The sequence below is a fragment of the Zootoca vivipara genome, chromosome 9 (genome assembly GCF_963506605.1).
Source record: "Zootoca vivipara chromosome 9, rZooViv1.1, whole genome shotgun sequence".
NCBI classification, from domain to species: Eukaryota; Metazoa; Chordata; class Lepidosauria; order Squamata; family Lacertidae; genus Zootoca; species Zootoca vivipara.
Window position 1 is genome coordinate 13,924,241 of NC_083284.1, and position 17,244 is coordinate 13,941,484.

The window sequence follows — 17,244 nt, forward strand, 5'->3', positions numbered from 1 at the left end:
ATACACTCAAACGAACAAGAAACCAAAGTATTGTACACGTTAAATATTCACAGTCAAAGAAGTCCGCTCGCTTTTTTTCAATTATTTACAGTCGCCCACGGATGTAGTTCTGAGTCTGGCCAGCAGGGGGCAGAGAGGGGAGAACGAAGTTCGCCGTCGAGCGGCGTCGATCCCCTTTGCGGAATCAGGGAGGGAAGCGGGGGCCGCACAGCCGGCCCGCCGACAGTCATTCCCCACCACCACGACCACCAGCAGCAGCAGCAGCAAACAAAACTGAAACACGTCGGGGAACCTCTTCACCTTCTTCTCTGGGTAGAAAAATAGATCTGTACATCTGTCTGGATGGGGTGCAGCAGGGTCGTGGAAGAAGCAGCCGTCGGGGATGGATGGATAATGAGATCGGGGCCTCTCGCCCTCCTTCTACCAGGCGGTATCTCTCTTTCCCGCTCGCTCCCCGCCTGCCGTCTAGGAGGATCCCTCGTTCTCCGAGGTGTGAAGGAGGAGGCTGGCGCTGGCGCCCCCCGTCTTGTGCTTCTTCAGCAGCTGCGTGATCTTCTCGTCGTCCGAATTGGGGTCCAGGGGCTTGTTGTAGTCGTCGTCGTCTTCCTCGTTCTCCGAGGCGCCCTTCAGCCGCTCCGTCTCGGAGTCCTGCTTCTTCTTGGCCGTCGCCATCTCGGCCGCGTGCTTCTTCCGCCACTTGGTCCTCCGGTTCTGGAACCAAACCTGCACAAGGGCGCGGAGAGAGCAAGAGAAACGAGGTAAAGCAAGATACCCAATTTCCCTCTGCGAGGCCACCCGAGTTCCGTTTAGACGCAGTTTTTAATTCGATCCGGATTAACGAATCCGGAGTGATCGGCTCGATGGCTCTGTCATCCGCTGGTGCGAATTTAAACCTGCTTCTCACGTTCTCAAACACAACCAGGCAGGGAGGAGGGGATCTGGCCTCGCCAAAGACTCCGGCATATGCACTCTTAATCTGGATTAATCCATTAATCCGGGGTGACCCGCAACTCTGAGTTCTGTGCTCACCTGTCAACAGAGGCAGGTTAAAGTGCGGCAATACCTAAAAACCTGGGAACAAGCCCCATTAAACTCAGTGGAAGTTAATTCGAATAGACTTGAGAAAGGTAGGGTGAGTGTGAAACTTGTCTGGCTTCTCCCTAAACCACACACAACACCTCACTTTAGAAATTCCTGCCCAAGCACCATCTGCATAAAAGGTGCCTGCATAAAACTACAACTTCTAATTATGGAATGGCTAGTTCAACTAGTTCATATCAATGGTGCAGTTAGGCAAGTTTGCACTTTGAACTTGATGGTCTCACCAGGACCAATTTAGATGGTAGGATAGAATCATAGCATTGTAGAGTTGGAAGTGCCCTCGAGGGTCATCTAGTCCAACCCCCTGCTATAATAATAATAATAATAATAATAATAATAATAATAATAATAATAATAATAATAATAATAATAATTTATTATTTATACCCCGCCCATCTGGCCGGGTTCCCCCAGCCACTCTGGGCGGCTTCCAGCAAAACACCAAAATACAGAAATCCCTCAAACATTAAAGGCTTCCCTAAACAGGGCTGCCTTAAGATGCCTTCTAAAGGTCTGGTAATTGTTCTCTTTGACCTCTGGTGGGAGGGCATTCCACAGGGTGGGTGCCACTACCGAGAAGGCCCTCTGCCTTGTTCCCTGTAACTTAGCTTCTCGTAGCGAGGGAACCGCCAGAAGGCCCTCGGCGCTGGACCTCAGTGTCCAGGCAGAACGATGGGGGAGGAGACGCTCCTTCAGGTATACTGGACCAAGGCCCAACGTGGGGCTCGAACCCACGACCCTATAAGATTGAGTCTCAGGCTCTACCGACTGAGCTATCCAGTATGCATTACTTCAAAATGTGGCAAGTCGATAGTGAAGACCTTCTCATCCTGAGTGGCACCCTGAACTTCTGCCCCGAAGTCCTACCCTAATGGGGGCCACCCTATCTTTCTCCCAATGGAAGTTCAAGACAGCTTACACATGGCTCCTTCCAGCCCTCCTTAGCTGCAACAAGACCATATTGCCTTCCGACGATCGTGACAATTATGTTTCCCGTCATTCGCCACCTGTGACCTTGTTAATTAATCCAAATAATTTAAGATTTCATGCTAAAAACCACCAGTGCATCCGAGTATCCCCATTGTACTAAAAAGCACATGTGGAAAATAACCAGCATACACATCCTGATTAAAGGAAATTAAGTACCGACATTTATATGCAAAGTGAAGTAGGGTATGCTCCCCTGGTTTTGTATGTAATGGACATTGAGATTAGAATTCTATTTCATCTAGATTCTAGAACAAATTATTACATAACGAGTTGTGCCCATAGATCTGTGCTCCCCCAAAATATACCTCCTTCCTAAAAATTATTGTGTATTGATTTTAATAATTCCATAGCCCTGCAACGACCGGAGGGCACTGCACTACCTATGCTATAGCATTGGCAACAGCTGCTTCTACAAACTATTAGCTTCCAAAGGACTGGTATCCCAGTAAAGTCCATGTGCTTACATCTGAAGCCAATTTGGTTAAAAATTAATAATCATCATCTGTGGTGCCAATAACCAACCTAGTTAAAAGAAAGCAAGGCAACCCTCCACACCAGGATCATAAATCCACTACCTTGGGAGTCAGTGCTAGTGAAAGTGGTAGGGTTTACTCTTGAGTTTGTTGCTTGCAGTCAAAGTGCTCCCTGCCCAAGAGTCCAAGCCGCTAGAAGTTCTCCTGTGTGAGCCTTGCTGAAATGAATGGGAGCTGTGAAGAGTAGGGCCCTTGCCTAGTTCTCATTCATTCCCATGTGCCATGGGATTTGTGCAGAAAGACTTCAGGGGGGGAAATGTCCCTTTTACAGAGGTATACCTAAGCTGCTGCTGCTGGAGGAGACTCTTGGGCAGATCAAACCTATCTATTCTGAAGGAAATCAGCCCTGAGTGCTCACTGGAAGGACAGATCGTGAAGCTGAGGCTCCAATACTTTGGCCACCTCATGAGAAAATAAGACTCCCTGGAAAAGACCCTGATGTTGGGAAAGATTGAGGGCACAAGGAGAAGGGGACGACAGAGGACGAGATAGTTGGACAGTGTTCTCAAAGCTACTAACATGAGTTTGACCAAGCTGTGGGAGGTAGTGGAAGACAGGAGTGCCTGGCATGCTATGGTCCATGGGGTCACAAAGAGTCAGACATGACTAAACGACTAAACAATAACAACCTACCGGTAAGCTGCCTTGTGCCTTTGGCAAGGAGCTGAACCAAGGCCCCCTACCCCATCTCTTGAGCTCCTCTGCCAAGGTGCTCAGAGAAGCCTGTGTGCCTTGCCACTCAGAACAGCAGAGGAATATTCCAGGCAGCAGGCAAGTGGCGGGGCAGGTTCCTAGCCACTGTGAGTCAGAGTGGAGGGGCACGATTTTTGCACCCCCTGGGCCTGTGCCCTGGTGGGGGCCAACCTAGTCAACCCCTAGGGATGACCCTGTCCCTTTGAACAAATCAACTTAAACTGGAGGGTGGTAGAGATCATGTTCTGCATATACAAGGTCCCATGTTCCATGCCCAGTGTCTTCAGGGAGGACTGGGAAATAATACTTCATGCCTGAACACTGGAGAGATGTTCTACTCATTGTAGACAGCCCTGCATTATAATGCCCAGTGGCCTGACTTGGAATAAGGCACATTCTTATGCAGTAACCCAAAGTTGCTTTTGCTGTTGTTTAATTGTGCAATCTTACATCATAAAGGTATGATGAAAAGTTAGCACCATTTTGCCTATTGATCATATCAAGACCACCCATGCCCATTGTTACTGGGGCACTTGGTTAAATTCATTTGTCTATGTTTTTGTTCTCCACCCTCTCTCACACAAACACACACTTGAAGGAAACTGGCTCTTCTAAGTTGTTACCGGCTGCAACATTTGCAAGCATTCTTGAAAAGCCATTGAGTCAGGTCTTAATATATCTCTATGCTGGAGGCAGTGAGAGATTTTACTTTCTTGGGCTCCTTGATCACTGCAGATGGTGACAGCAGTCACGAAATTAAAAGACGCCTGCTTCTTGGGAGAAAAGCAATGACAAACCTAGACAGCATCTTAAAAAGCAGAGACATCACTTTGCCGACAAAGGTCCGTATAGTTAAAGCTATGGTTTTCCCAGTAGTGATGTATGGAAGTGAGAGCTGGACCATAAAGAAGGCTGATCGTCGAAGAATTGATGCTTTTGAATTATGGTGCTGGAGGAGACTCTTGAGAGTCCCATGGACTGCTAGAAGATCAAACCTATCCATTCTTAAGGAAATCAGCCCTGAGTGCTCCCTGGAAGGACAGATCGTGAAGCTGAGGCTCCAATACTTTGGCCACCTCATGAGAAGAGAAGAATCCTTGGAAAAGACCCTGATGTTGGGAAAGATGGAGGGCACTAGGAGAAGGGGACGACAGAGGACGAGATGGTTGGACAGTGTTCTCGAAGCTACGAACATGAGTTTGACCAAACTGCGGGAGGCAGTGCAAGACAGGAGTGCCTGGCGTGCTATGGTCCATGGGGTCACGAAGAGTCGGACACGACTAAACGACTAAACAACAACAACAACAACATGCTGGAGGTGCTACATTTAGCTCTCACTTCCAGATGATTTGGGCATGATGCACTCACACCTGCTTCTCATGAAGACCCTGTAAAAATGAATGGGAGGGCAATGAATGGCATCTTCCATTGGAGGTGGCATCTGGGCAGGGCTCGAGGGGCAGTCATGCAGGTTAGACATACATGACTGCAGTTGACTAGGATGCCTCTGGTGGTGAATACTTTGCAATGGATTTAGGCAGCCGAAATGGGACACTTGTGAATGATGTGCAGTTTCCAGAGAAGACGTACATCACTCTAAAACTTGATGACCAACTATGAATTGGCTACGTTGAAGAAGAAGAAGAAGAAGAAGAAGAAGAAGAAGAAGAAGAAGAAGAAGAAGAAGAAGAAGAAGAAGAAGAAGAAGAAGAAGAAGAAGAAGAAGAAGAAGAAGAAGAAGCAGCAGCAGCAGCAGCAGCAGCAGCAGCTCTTGGTCATGTTCATGAACTTACTATTAACTTATCTGTTATTTTAAGATTACTTGCAAACTTACTGCAGTAGATGAGGATACAAATAACAAGCCCAGGGCCCCACTTAGCAGATGGAGCCGAAAAGTCAAACATGCAGATGGTCTGAATTATCACGTTTTAAAAATAAGTGGAAAAACAAACATCATCATCTAAACCTTAGATTCTAAGAAGTCCATCCACTCCCCACCCAATAAGACAATTCAGTCCAGAGTCTAGCATTACCTTCCCAATGGCACTACTGCCTCCCATTCATTTTGGTGAGGTTTGCCCAAGGGAGTTTGCCAGTAGACAGGACTGTGCCCCTTTCCCTGCTAGTGTAAGTGGCACTGTGAATGAACAGTACCAGGTGACCGCTGTTAGGTCTCACCCAATGTAATGATTGCATGGCTAGTATCTTTAGAGCAGCAATCCTGCAGTCTAAATGCAGGTCCATTTTCAGAAGGATTCTTATGCATGCATGAGCAATACTATCTGCATGGCGATCCTCATGCACATCACAGTGTGAATTCGCTGGATGTCTTCTGATACAAGTGTGGGTCCCCATTCAGAGCTACTAGCTTTAAAATCGAGTAGTCCTGGGAGTCCCCTTGGTATCAATGGGACTTCCCAAGTAAATGAGGTCGAAATGATGCCACTGGGCGCCCCAGTTTTATCGCTGCCACAAGTGATATTTTGGACTAATAGTCCAAATTGACTATTCGTGTCCATATCACAGTGTGCGCTGATATGTTAGCATTCTTTAATTATTGGAGTTCGTACCGCTGCAAATAAATCCCCTATTAAAAACACAAATGAATAATAGTAATTTTGATAGCTGCAGCATAGTTACTCTCACTGCCAGCTCTCAAAACCATCAGCATATGATTCCCATCAGTGTTAACAATTATATCAATAATTGCTATCCGTTCCATAATTATTGTGACCACCGCAAAGCTATTGTAATTGCTGCCACGGAAATTATAACATTCGCTTACTTACTCACTTAGCAATCAGGACAGGCATATTCATTTATTGTTGCTGTTCTGCATAAGAACAATTGCTTCTTCAAAGACTATGGAGCTTTCGCAAGATAGAGTTATTATTAAGAAGGCAAATATTAGCATAATGTGATCACCAATGCCGTTATAGCAGAAGTCATGTTGATGTGTTGGAGTGATTTATTGAATAAAACGATGTAAGTGCTTATTATAAGTAGCTCTCAGTACTTTCATTGTGGTTATGTTAGGGTGGCCAGATTAACCTCCTAGTTTTTGTACCCTCCTGCAATCCTGCAGTCCTATGCAGCATTACTACTACTACTACTACTATGACTATGATTTACTTCTGAGTAAACAGTAAGTCACGCTACATTCTTTCCTTATTTTGCCTCCCCATACCTTCCATTCCTTTCATCCCACACCACCCTCCTGGCAAAATTTAAACTGTAGGCTTCTCAGGGCAGAGAATTGCACTGCCAATTTTTTTCTTATACAACAACCGTTAACATAATCTAGCTGACATTCTGAGGACCTTTAATTGCCATTGATTTGAATAGTAGAGGTGAGGATTTGCTTGACTCTCTTCTATTCAAATCAATGGCACGCAAAAGTATTTAACAATGGCTGTGTGGTGCCCAGAAATAGCATGTTTATGTCTGGGGTTAAGGAGCTTTTCCCCACCCTGCTGCCCTAACATCTTAATTAAAGGCTCTGCTCCCCATACCTTTGTTTCATTCTTTAACATTTTGTCCAAAGGAGCACCCAGAGCTGGGCTAACACCCTGCACAAATGATGCTTAACTCCTGTTGAAGACAGTGGGAGTTAAGCAGCCCAGCTGCGGGCAGGATTGTCATAAACAAGCAAATGTTGATCTGTGCACTAAAACAAGCTTCTGCATAATAATATGTGGAGTGCCTCTCATTTTTATACTTTTTATTTTCTGCTAAAGTCTACATCCACACACCACTTCTTCTTTCTTCTCCCTTATTTGTTTTACTACTTCTAGTTACAGGTAGGTAGCCGTGTTGGTCTGAGTCGAAGCAAAATAAAAAAATTCCTTCAGTAGCACCTTAAAGACCAACTAAGTTTATATTTTGGTATGAGCTTTCGTGTGCATGCACACTTCTTCAGATATCTGAAGAAGTGTGCATGCACACGAAAGCTCATACCAAAATATAAACTTAGTTGGTCTTTAAGGTGCTACTGAAGGAATTTTTTTATTTTGTTTTACTACTGTCTCTCTATCTTTTTTGATTATTTGCTTTCCCCCCCCTCCAGACTAAAATAAAAATATACCAAGCTGCAATGCCCTCCCCTCTCCCCAATCTGTCACACCAAAATATGCACATCCTCATTTGTTATTGCTTTTCTTAAGGGTAATTCAAAGGGAAAGCTCTCCTCCTTCTTAGGTCTATAAATCCTGAGCACCGGGTGGTTTGAAAGAAGGGTACTCAAGTAGACTATGCTAAAAGTAACCATTGCAACTCCCCCCTGCCACCACCCCCCACTCTACAATTAATAAATAAAAAAATGGCAGGACTGTTGTTCTTTTAGATCTAACTACATTTGTACAAATGACCCTGTCTTAAGGGAACTTCTGTAGATTGAACTCAATGAGGCTGCCTCCGTTTCCAGTCCAGAAAGAATTGCTCACACTAAAGGTTGCCATGTTGTGAAGGGTTACTTGGGAGTAAATCTTACAATCCTATGCACATAAGTTGTGTGCATGAACTCAGAAGTAAGCCCAGCTGGAACTTGTTTCCAGGTGAAAGTGCATAAGATTATAGCCTTACATGGGAGCAATATTAGGTGTAATATTATCTCCTTCGGGTTTCATATGTATAGGATTGGGATCCATGTCTCCTTGAAATCAATGGGAGACTTTTATCTAGTCCAGGACATTATAAACACATTTGGCTGGGAAAAAGTTAGTGCTGCTTAACTTGTGTTCGAATCAATGAGATTTAAAGGAGTCCTGCAGGTTTTTCACTGGGAAGAATGGGTCCATAAGAGCTATTCTGTACAACAAATACATTCCATCACCTCTAATAATACATCTATCTGCCCAGAAAAATAGGAAAGTAGCCTTAAGAAAGTATTCAGTGCCTCAATACATGGCAAGGGGAAAATATTTTTGTATGTATTAATAATAATAATTAATAATAATAATAATAATTACCCATAACTGCACAGTCATGTTCACAATACACATTTGATGCACAATACACTCCCCCCACCCTCACCAAGCTCACTGCAATAAGTAGATGGAGCTTCTGCTCCTAGTACATACAAATACTAGACTAATTTATTCACGGTCTTTCCCATATATTTACAGTGACAAATGAGGATCTCTAGATAACTTCAGGAAGAAGAGACAATCTATAAAGGATCTCTCTCTCTCTCTCTCTCTCTCTCTCTGAATACGAACACCTACCCACCCAATCTGTTAAACTATATTTGCTCCAAAAGTTGTCTGGAGAATTTTCCCTTTGGAAAAAGGGGTGGCGAGAGTTAAGGGGGAGTGAAACCCTACAGAAACACTGTACTGGCATTACAGCGGTGGAGGAAGGCCTTCGTGGGCTTTCAATCTACTTTCTATGCCTGCTAATTCTGCTGTCTCCTCATTCAGACACGTGCTGAAAACAAAACTAAAAATCCAAATGAGCCTGGGAGAGAAACCACACACAACCAAACTTTGCAACCATTACAGTGCGGCCCTACAGGTGTCTACTCAGAACAGAAGTAAGCCCCACCAAGTTCAACGGAACTTACTCCCAGGGCTATAGGATTGTAGCTTTAATAGTCCTCCAGTACAATCCTATACATGTTTACTAGGAAATAAATCACTATGAGGGTTCATCCGAAAATACAGGATTGTCGTTTTACTAATGTTGCTGGAGCATTCGCTTCATTTTCCTGTTCCTTTTATGGATATACATAGAATGCTACGTATAAATGCATAATCATGTATAAAATACAGGCTTTTGAATGCAGTCTCAGGATCACTTTTTTCTACGTAAGAACCACAACCCATTCACTTAGCATTTAAATTTGTTGCCTTACAGCTGAATACTAGATGTTGCTGGCACTTTAATATAGTTTTGTGGCTCTACATAGACCATGGGGGGGGACTTCTGGCCCACGGACCTAATTAATAATATAGATAGAATAACCCATTTATTATGGTATCAGCTTGGGGTTTCTGGAGTCCTTCTATGCACCTGATTGAAGTGGGTTTTGATCCAGGAAAGCATATTCTAATCTATCCAATAATAAAGTCCAAGGTGTCACAAGACTCTTTGGTTGTTTCTGCTGGAAGAGACTTCGCGCGGCTACCCCTGTCTTATAAATACGTGCTAGGTGCAAAAACCACCACCATCCAACTGGTGTCAGTGGCAAAACTACCCTTTGATTTAATGCCCCTGGACGGAGCTCCTAATCCAAAGTGATCGGCTTATATGATTGCAGTCATTAATGCTGTACTGAAAGCAATACTAAATTAGCTGCTGCAATCCACACACCGGAGTAGCCCCGTTGACTCCCACCGCGAGTGACGTGAGGTTCATTGGACTTGGGCGAAACTTAGTGCCCAGAAATTGCTCCTCTTAATGACCTCCTCACTTAAATAGTCACCTTTCCGGTGGGAGGCCACTCTATTGAAATCCCTTTTTCTAAAGAAGTCTCCTTTCAGCTCCCTTTTGCAGACCCGACCCTTTATCCACGGTGGCATTTACTCACGAGTAAATGCATTCAAGAGGGGGACGCCTATGTTTGGGATCGCGGGCCTAAAAAAAAAAATTCTCTCCTTAACGGTAGGATATTAACCCCACTTCGCCCCAAGTCATAAATATATTTCCATAAAATTTCCATAAAATAAAATTTTCATAAAAATATTTAGTTGGCCTTTTCTCCCAAATCATAACACGATCGAGAGCAACTTTTATTTTATTTTATTTTTAGGAAGGGCATAAGTTCTTCCATTTTATTAGGCTACAACTTATTTCCGAAGTAAGAGATGGACAAAAATGTTCACAAGCTGAGGAGGGAGAGGATCATTGGAAATAAGAACATCTAGTCTTTATTTCCTTCATTTTTATGGGGGTACTGGAATAGCACTAAGTGCAAACAAATGGGTAAAAAAAATAGTTGTGGGCCAGTTTGTAAACTCAACATGGCTATAATTATAATTAGCAAGTATATTAAATAATAATAATAATAATAATAATAATAATAATAATAATAATAGATCGTTAACAAAAAAGCTGTACCTTACTCTTAAGTATAATTATCTAAAGCTACAAATTAGGAAAAACAGCTTAGAATTTATATTTTTATTTCCCCCTGTCTTTCAAAATCCGTGCGGCAGCAACAATGCGATAACGAAAGGCACGCGCGCGGCCCCTCTCTCCATTGCAAGATGAAAGCGATATGGAGGGCACGCGCCCGATCCCTTTTGTTCATCCATATCTCCCTCTTATCAGCCGCATTTTAACACTCTCCCGCCCAGACTGAGCAGTGGCTGGGGCGGGCGGGCGGGGGGGGGAGACGGGGAGGGAGTAGGGAGGAGCGGGGGGGGGCTCAGAGATCGGTTCTTATCTGACCTGCTACTCTCACCTTTACTTGGCTTTCGGTCATCCCCAGCGAATAGGCGAGCCTCGCTCGTTCCGGCCCGGCTAAGTATTTCGTTTGCTCAAAAGTCTTTTCCAAAGCGAAAATCTGCTGGCCGGAAAACGTCGGTCTTGTGTGCTTCCTTTTGCCGTCTTTATCCAGCAAAATCGAGCCTTGATCTAGATGAGGAAAGGGTCCGCAGGAGGGGAGGGGAGGAAGGAAGGTATATATATATAGATAGATATTTATTATTATTTGTTATTTTAAAAGCAATGGGCATAAACGTATACGCGCGCTTGACAGTCTCTCTGAGTGGTGTGGTACATATGTATTTAAAATCCTGCTTAGGGGAATTTCCGCAATGAAAAACTGCCCTCTTTGAAGAAACTGCGACGGTTTGGGGCATCCTGGATTTTACAAACAGGTGCAAATCCGAAATTATTTAGGCATTGCATCTCCTTCGGAGAAAGTTATGCAGACACACACAGAGGGAGATGCAATCTATCGTTGTTCACCTTTCTGAAAACAACGTCCATTCGGCCTCCAAAACTGATATTTAGGTTTCGAAAGTCCCCCAAGGAAAATAAATGTTAACTCAAAACGATTAACTTTAAAAGATCAGGAGGATACGGCATCCACAGAACAACGAGCGTTTCGTTAACATTTTTTCGCCCCTACTTGCGAAACCAGAAGGTTCGCTCCTGTATCAAAGATTCCTCCCAAAAAGCAGAGATTTTTTAAAAAATCAATCCGCCTGTTTTCAATAGCGCAAGCTCCTCAAAGCCACGAAAGAAAGGATAAAGCCAAACAAGCAAGTAGCAGTTTTACACAGCTGAGTTAACCTTGTTTACTCAAGAGTAAACACAACTGATTTGAATTAGATTTACTCCCCAGTAGCTCTGCATACAACTGCTGCTCAAGTCGTTTGTTTAAGAAACAAGGGTGCATAATTCGCCACAGCGCATAGCTGCCAAGTTTCCCCTTTTCTCGCGAGGAAGCCTATTCAGCATAAGGGAATTTCCCTTTTTAAAAAAGGGAGAACTTGGCAGCTTTGCCACAGCGCCACTTGCATTTCCCCTAAGAAAGGGCCAAAACGAATAACTAAAACTTTCCACGTTTTTCTTTCTTCCTTGCAGTCTAGATTTAGGAGGGAATGGGGTGACAGGTCGCTTTTAACCCTATTGCTGAGATCCTAACCTGGGAGTAAGACCCGCTAAACGCTATGGGAGTTACTTCCGAGTAGGATTGGGCCGCGCAGGGAAAACAAGCCGCTAGGCTGGAGTTTAAAGTGGGGAAAGGGGAAATGGATCGGGTTTGCGGCAAATGCGTTGTTTTAAAATTAACCAAATTGTTGATTTTTTGCAAGAAGCAAAAAATGCCCAGCGCGTCAGCAGAAGCAGGACGGGTGCACCCTCAGAACCGCTGGGGGTAAACAGAGAAGCAACGTGGCTCATCAATTACAACTGCAGAAGTAGACAAAAATCGCCGCGGCGGCCGAAGCTCCATTGAGCAGCTTCAATTTCTGCAGCCGGGGTGCAGGAGTGCCCAAGGTCTCGCCCTTGCAGCACGGCCCTGTACATGCTTGTTTACTTGGTCCAAAAACAAAACAAAAAAAACCACGCACCCTGCAGTTTTAAAAAGCCATCCCTCAAAAGTGCAGAAGAGTTACTCTTGTGGCTCCGAGGTTCCGGTATCAGAAGGTTAAGCAGATTGCTTTGCAAAACCAAAGTTTACCTCTAAAGTACTGCTGGAGTGGAAATTGACTAGAGGGCATTTATTTGCTACTTAAAACCTGTTTGTCCCGGTAGCAACTATGTGGAGCAACTGTGTCTCAAACTCCTGTAACCCCGCAGAGAACATGCCAGGGATGAGAGCAGCAGTGCGCTAGTCGCGCCCCTTAACTGTCCCCGGGACCTTGTAAACAAGTGTTGTTGTTTAGTCGTTTAGTCGTGTCCGACTCTTCGTGACCCCATGTAAACAAGTGCGTAGCGTTTTGTAGTTTAGAGACAAGGCCGTGTCAAGGAAGCATGGGTCTCAAACACTGCATGGATGAGTGTGTGGGAGCAGATGGGAAGTGGAGGGGCAATGCATCATATCCTCCCAGGTTAAACTACCCCGTCGCTGTTTATCCAGCCCAACTCTCCCATTCCAGGCGCAAAGGCTGGTGGCGAGAGCACAACAGCCCATTGCCCAAGGAAGAGGACCTTTGGAGATGATTGGGTTGAAGGCCAAAAGACTGAGGGTCTCGGTACCCAATGGAGACATCTGGGAAGGGCTAGAGGAAATTGATGGACGGCGAAAGGGGGCCGAAAAGGTCAACGGAGTCCTCCTTCAATGGGCATATTTTGCGAGTAACAGCCACTGTTGGTAACCCTGGAGATTTTGATTGTGACTTTGTCCCAATCCCATCCGAGGGGTCCGTGCCTGGGGGGTCAGGGTTGTGAGGGCTGCGGTGTTCAAGGAGCCACATGGAGACTTAGTATCCCCGTGGCCGGGAGGCCACAGTGCCTAGCGGTAAGGGCTGCAACTGGCGGAGACGGCTAGCTGGAGGGAGGCTCGGGGTGCGCCCTGCGCGCAGTTTTGTGGAAAGGTTCTGGCGTTGGGGAAAGAGGGTACCCGTGGGCAGGAAAGCGCCTTGAACCCCTCCAAGCTACTTACGCGGCGTGCAGGCGAGTCTCGCGTCCCTCCAAGGCGGGCTCTGCATCACCCCTGGCCAAAAGATGGGGGTCCTGCCGGGTAGCTCGGCCAGGGGCTTGGGGTAGCGCCCCACGGCGGCCACGGCGGCGGCGGCGCTGGGGCTGAAGTAGAGGCCCGGCGGGGGCGGCGGGGGGCTGAGGCTGCTGAAGCGAGGCAGCCCCGCCAGGAGGCCGGCGGCCGGCGAGGCGGACGTCGAGGAAGCCACCGAGGAAGAGGCGGCGGCCGAGGAGACGGCGAGGGCTGGCATGGACGGCCGGCTGAGGATGTCGTTGATGCCGTGCGGGGTGGCGGCGGAGAGCTGCTGCGGGGGGGAGCCCAGCGCCGACAGGGCCCCCGCGCTGTGGGGCTTGAGGCCGGCCGGCGTCGGGGAGCCTAGCGGCGGAGAGGGAGAGGCCGAGGCCGAGGAAGACGACGACGAGGAAGAGGAGGAACAGGACAAGGACGAGGGTCCGCTGGGAACAGCCGAGCCTGCTGTGGGGGGTGGCAGCGGGTAGGCCGCGGCGGGGTACAGAGGGGTCTTCATCTCGGCCATGCTGTGCAAGGCGGCCAAGGGGGGACTGCTGAGCAGGAAGGCGCTCTGCCGGGGGGTGCCATCCATTTGCCCCACCGCCAGCATCCCCGGGCCGGGCGGCCTCCCAGGGGCTGCACCGAGACGACCCCCTGCACTCTCTGAAGGCCGGACGTCTGGGATTCGAACGGCAGAGGTGGGGAAAGAACAGGGGGTTCCTCCTTTGGGGGGCGGAGGAGGGAACCAGAGAGAAGGGGGTTGGATTGACCAGCCCCCCTAAAACTGCGGGAAGGGAGGGGGAATGCTCCGCTGTTGGAAAGGAAGGGGAGAAGGAAGAGGGCCTGATTCTAGGGGTACTGTGGAAGTGAGGACGCCCTGGTGTTGGGATGCAAGGGCAATTTGTTCCTTGAGATTCGGGTACAAGGGAGGGAGGCTGTCTGGACTGGGGGTGTTCCTTGCTCTAGGTCTGAGCAGCGTCCCGATTTGGGGGTTCGGGCCGGCTTCCAGGGTTTTCAGAAAAGACAGAAGGCGGCCCGGGGCGCGGGGAGCAGTCCTAATTCTGCGAAAGCGGAATGAGTCTTCCTGCTACTTAGGGGTGGAGAGAGAGGTCCCTGGTCTGTGGGCGATTTGAAAAGGGGTTCCCTGATCTGGAAAGGGTTGGGAGAGCTGAGAAGCGTAGAGACAATACGCTCGAGAAATACACAGGGGTCTCAGAGAGGAGAGTGGGTTGTCTGTGGGAGCCCAAGGTTTAGATCTCGGGGTCGTCCAGGAGCTGAGACAGAGATTCCAGCCTTGTTTCTTCCGAAAGAGGGGAGATTGCAGCCACTGGGGGAAAGCAGTGTTGGGGGCCACTGTTCTGCAAAATGAACTAAACCCCAGCCAAAGGAGGGTCTGCTGATAAAAAAGAGAGAAAGGAATGGAGAGCACAAAATCTCAGGCTACAGCGAACAGTAGCACTAACGGGGGGGGGGTCTATCCTGATCTAAGGGTCCGGGGTATCTAATGACAGGTATCCTCTCTTAAGAGGGTGGGTGTTTGTAGCGGCCCCCTTCTAGGAGCGGGGGGTGGGGCGAGTGCGCAAAGAGAGAGAATAAGTAAGTGTCTTGCTTTGGGGAGCTGGGAGACTGCAGAAGTGTTTTTTTAGGGGGGAATTCAGGGATGCTACGACGCCTGCTGGGAAAGGTAAAGTCATTCAGTATTTAAAGTCCTTCTTTCGCTGCTTCGTCGGGGAGGGGGCTGGAGAAATGCGCTGAACTGAGCTTTCAAAAATAAAAAATGGGGGTTTGGGGGGGGGGTGGAGGAGAAGAATCGTCAAGTCTTTTGCCGCCACAAAACAAAACAAAAATCACTGTCCTTGAGGGGGGGGGGGAGGAGAGAAGAAATGCACGTTCACTCGCAAGGAGCAGATCAACACGCGCCGGCAATTCCGGCCGAGGACGGAGTCGAGGCGAAGGTTGTGGTTCCCGGCGCTTGCAGGCTGGCGGGCGAGCTTGACGGCGGGGACTCCTGGCCTTCGCCTCTCGGCGGCTGGAGGACGAGGAGGAGCAGAACTTCAGTGGATCCTGGGAGCCGGCCCTCTTGGCCTCGGCATGCTCCTGCCTCCGAGTCCGAAAGGGATCTCCTGCTGGCTCTCTCCTCCCGCCCGGCCTGGGGCTCCGAGCACGGCTGCCTGCGGAGAAGAGCTCCCTGTTCCCGGGACATGGACGGATTTTGTAGCTTCGCTTCGCTCCTCGGGCCGTCTAAACGCGAGGAGAAGGTCCAGATGCGCTCTTCTTTTCTCGCCGCTCCCCGAGCATCGCTGGCCGGGCTCTAGCTTTTCCTCCTCGGGTTCATCATTTTAAAAATCGCGACCACCTCCCCCCCCCCCCTTCCTTCTTCAATCTGCTTTTGCCGGGCTGGGATTTCGGTGCGTCTTGCTCTCGTCGCTTCTCCTGGCTTCTCAATCTCTCTTCCTCCGGTCTGACAGATCAAGACGCAGCCCCTCCAAGGCCATAAAACATTTTCATCACTCTCCCGGTTTGCTTTCGCTATAAAGGGGGCAAGACAAGAACTTTGGAGAGGCGTCAATAAAAGAGGCAGCGGAAGGAGGGGCAGAGGCGGGCACCAGCCTCCTCCCTATAGGACCTGCCTTCTTTATGGGGGGTGGGGGTAGGAATCTGGAGAGTGGCAGGGAGATGCGGCCAGCCCAGCCCTCCCTCCCTCGATAAGGGGCGGCGCCGGCCAAAGGCGCTCATTTGCATATTGAGCGCGGACCCTGTTAAGTTGGAACGCCGGAGGAGACTTGGAAGGAAAGCGCGGAGGGGGGGGGCATTGATTGGTTGGGGAGGAAGAAGAGAAGAAAGCGCGTCCGTGTCAAATAAATCTGAGGATTTGCAGCGCGTGAAAAATCATTTTTTTAAAAAAAAAAAGAACGAAGAAGAACCTGTGTCGATCCTTTGCTTTCTTAAAAATAAAAATAAAAAGTCACGCATCAGATCCCAAGGAGGCTAGCGTCTGGTTCTCTGGGACCTCTTTTGAAAGGCTGATTAAGTACCATATGGACCATCGTCCCGAGTATTGTGTAAATGAATGTGATGCTCCTTAAACAAACCTATTGAGATGCTGGAAAGCCCAGCCCCTCTCCGCCTCTCTCTCTCTCTTTCTCGGCTGAGCCGGGCAGTAAAGCAACCCCCTCCTTCTGCCAGCCCTTTCGCCGCTCTCTTGTTTTACTTCTCGTCTGTTTAAATGGGTTGTGTCCGTCTGTCTGTCGGGGGGGGGGAGTGTGCCATCATAATAAAACCAGCTCGCCCAATCCTAACTGGAAGCCAACTTGCCTGATCGTATATTGACGGGTTGCGGTAAAGCAAAGGCAGGCGTAAAGAAGGTGGTTTTTTTTTTAAGGGGGGGGTTCCCCCTAGATCCTTGTTGCTCTCCAAGCATAGCTGCCAAGTTTTCCCTTTTCTCCCGAGGAAGCCTATTCAGCATAAGGGAATTTCCCTTAAAAAAAGGAATAACTTGGCAGCTATGTCTCCAAGTTTCCTTTCTTCCCCCACCCTCTCCTCAACCCTACCATTTCCTCTCTCCACGTTTTCCCGAACAGGAACCCAGCATAAGAAGGGCGAGGAGGTTTTTGAAAGTCAAACCAGCCCCGGTGCCACAGACACAACAACTGCGTGCTTTGCAAAGAAGGCAGACGCAAGCAAGTGTTAGTTACCTGGGTTAGAGACTCAAACGCTGTTTTGGTGACTGATTCTTATTTCTTTAACTTGGGGACTGCCTTATTCACACACACACACACACACACACACACACACACAATTACTTGGATCTGACCAGAATATGAAGAT

The 17,244-nt window shown here is 47.8% G+C and overlaps 1 protein-coding gene across 1 annotated transcript; it reads right to left on the reverse strand.

The window, feature by feature from the left end:
- Positions 1 to 384: 384 nt before the first annotated feature.
- On the reverse strand, positions 385 to 14,026 carry NKX6-1 (NK6 homeobox 1). Its single transcript, XM_035113530.1, has 3 exons — positions 13,372 to 14,026; positions 10,720 to 10,892; positions 385 to 723 (listed from the first exon to the last, which is right to left on the reverse strand). The coding sequence occupies exons 1-3, from the start codon at positions 14,024 to 14,026 to the stop codon at positions 466 to 468; spliced, it is 1,086 nt and encodes a 361-aa protein (XP_034969421.1). The 3' UTR covers positions 385 to 465.
- Between the last annotated feature and the right edge of the window lie 3,218 nt (positions 14,027 to 17,244).

Bases quoted from the DNA above. Each gene is read 5' to 3' on its own strand.
- NKX6-1 (XM_035113530.1), bottom strand. From the start codon at position 14,026: ATGCTGGCGGTGGGGCAAATGGATGGCACCCCCCGGCAGAGCGCCTTC. The intron at 10,893-13,371 runs GTAAGTAGCTTG...TTCCTCATCTAG, and splicing joins GAGACTCGCCTGCACGCCGC to ATCAAGGCTCGATTTTGCTG. The intron at 724-10,719 runs GTGAGAGTAGCA...GCCCTTGTGCAG, and splicing joins TGACCGAAAGCCAAGTAAAG to GTTTGGTTCCAGAACCGGAG.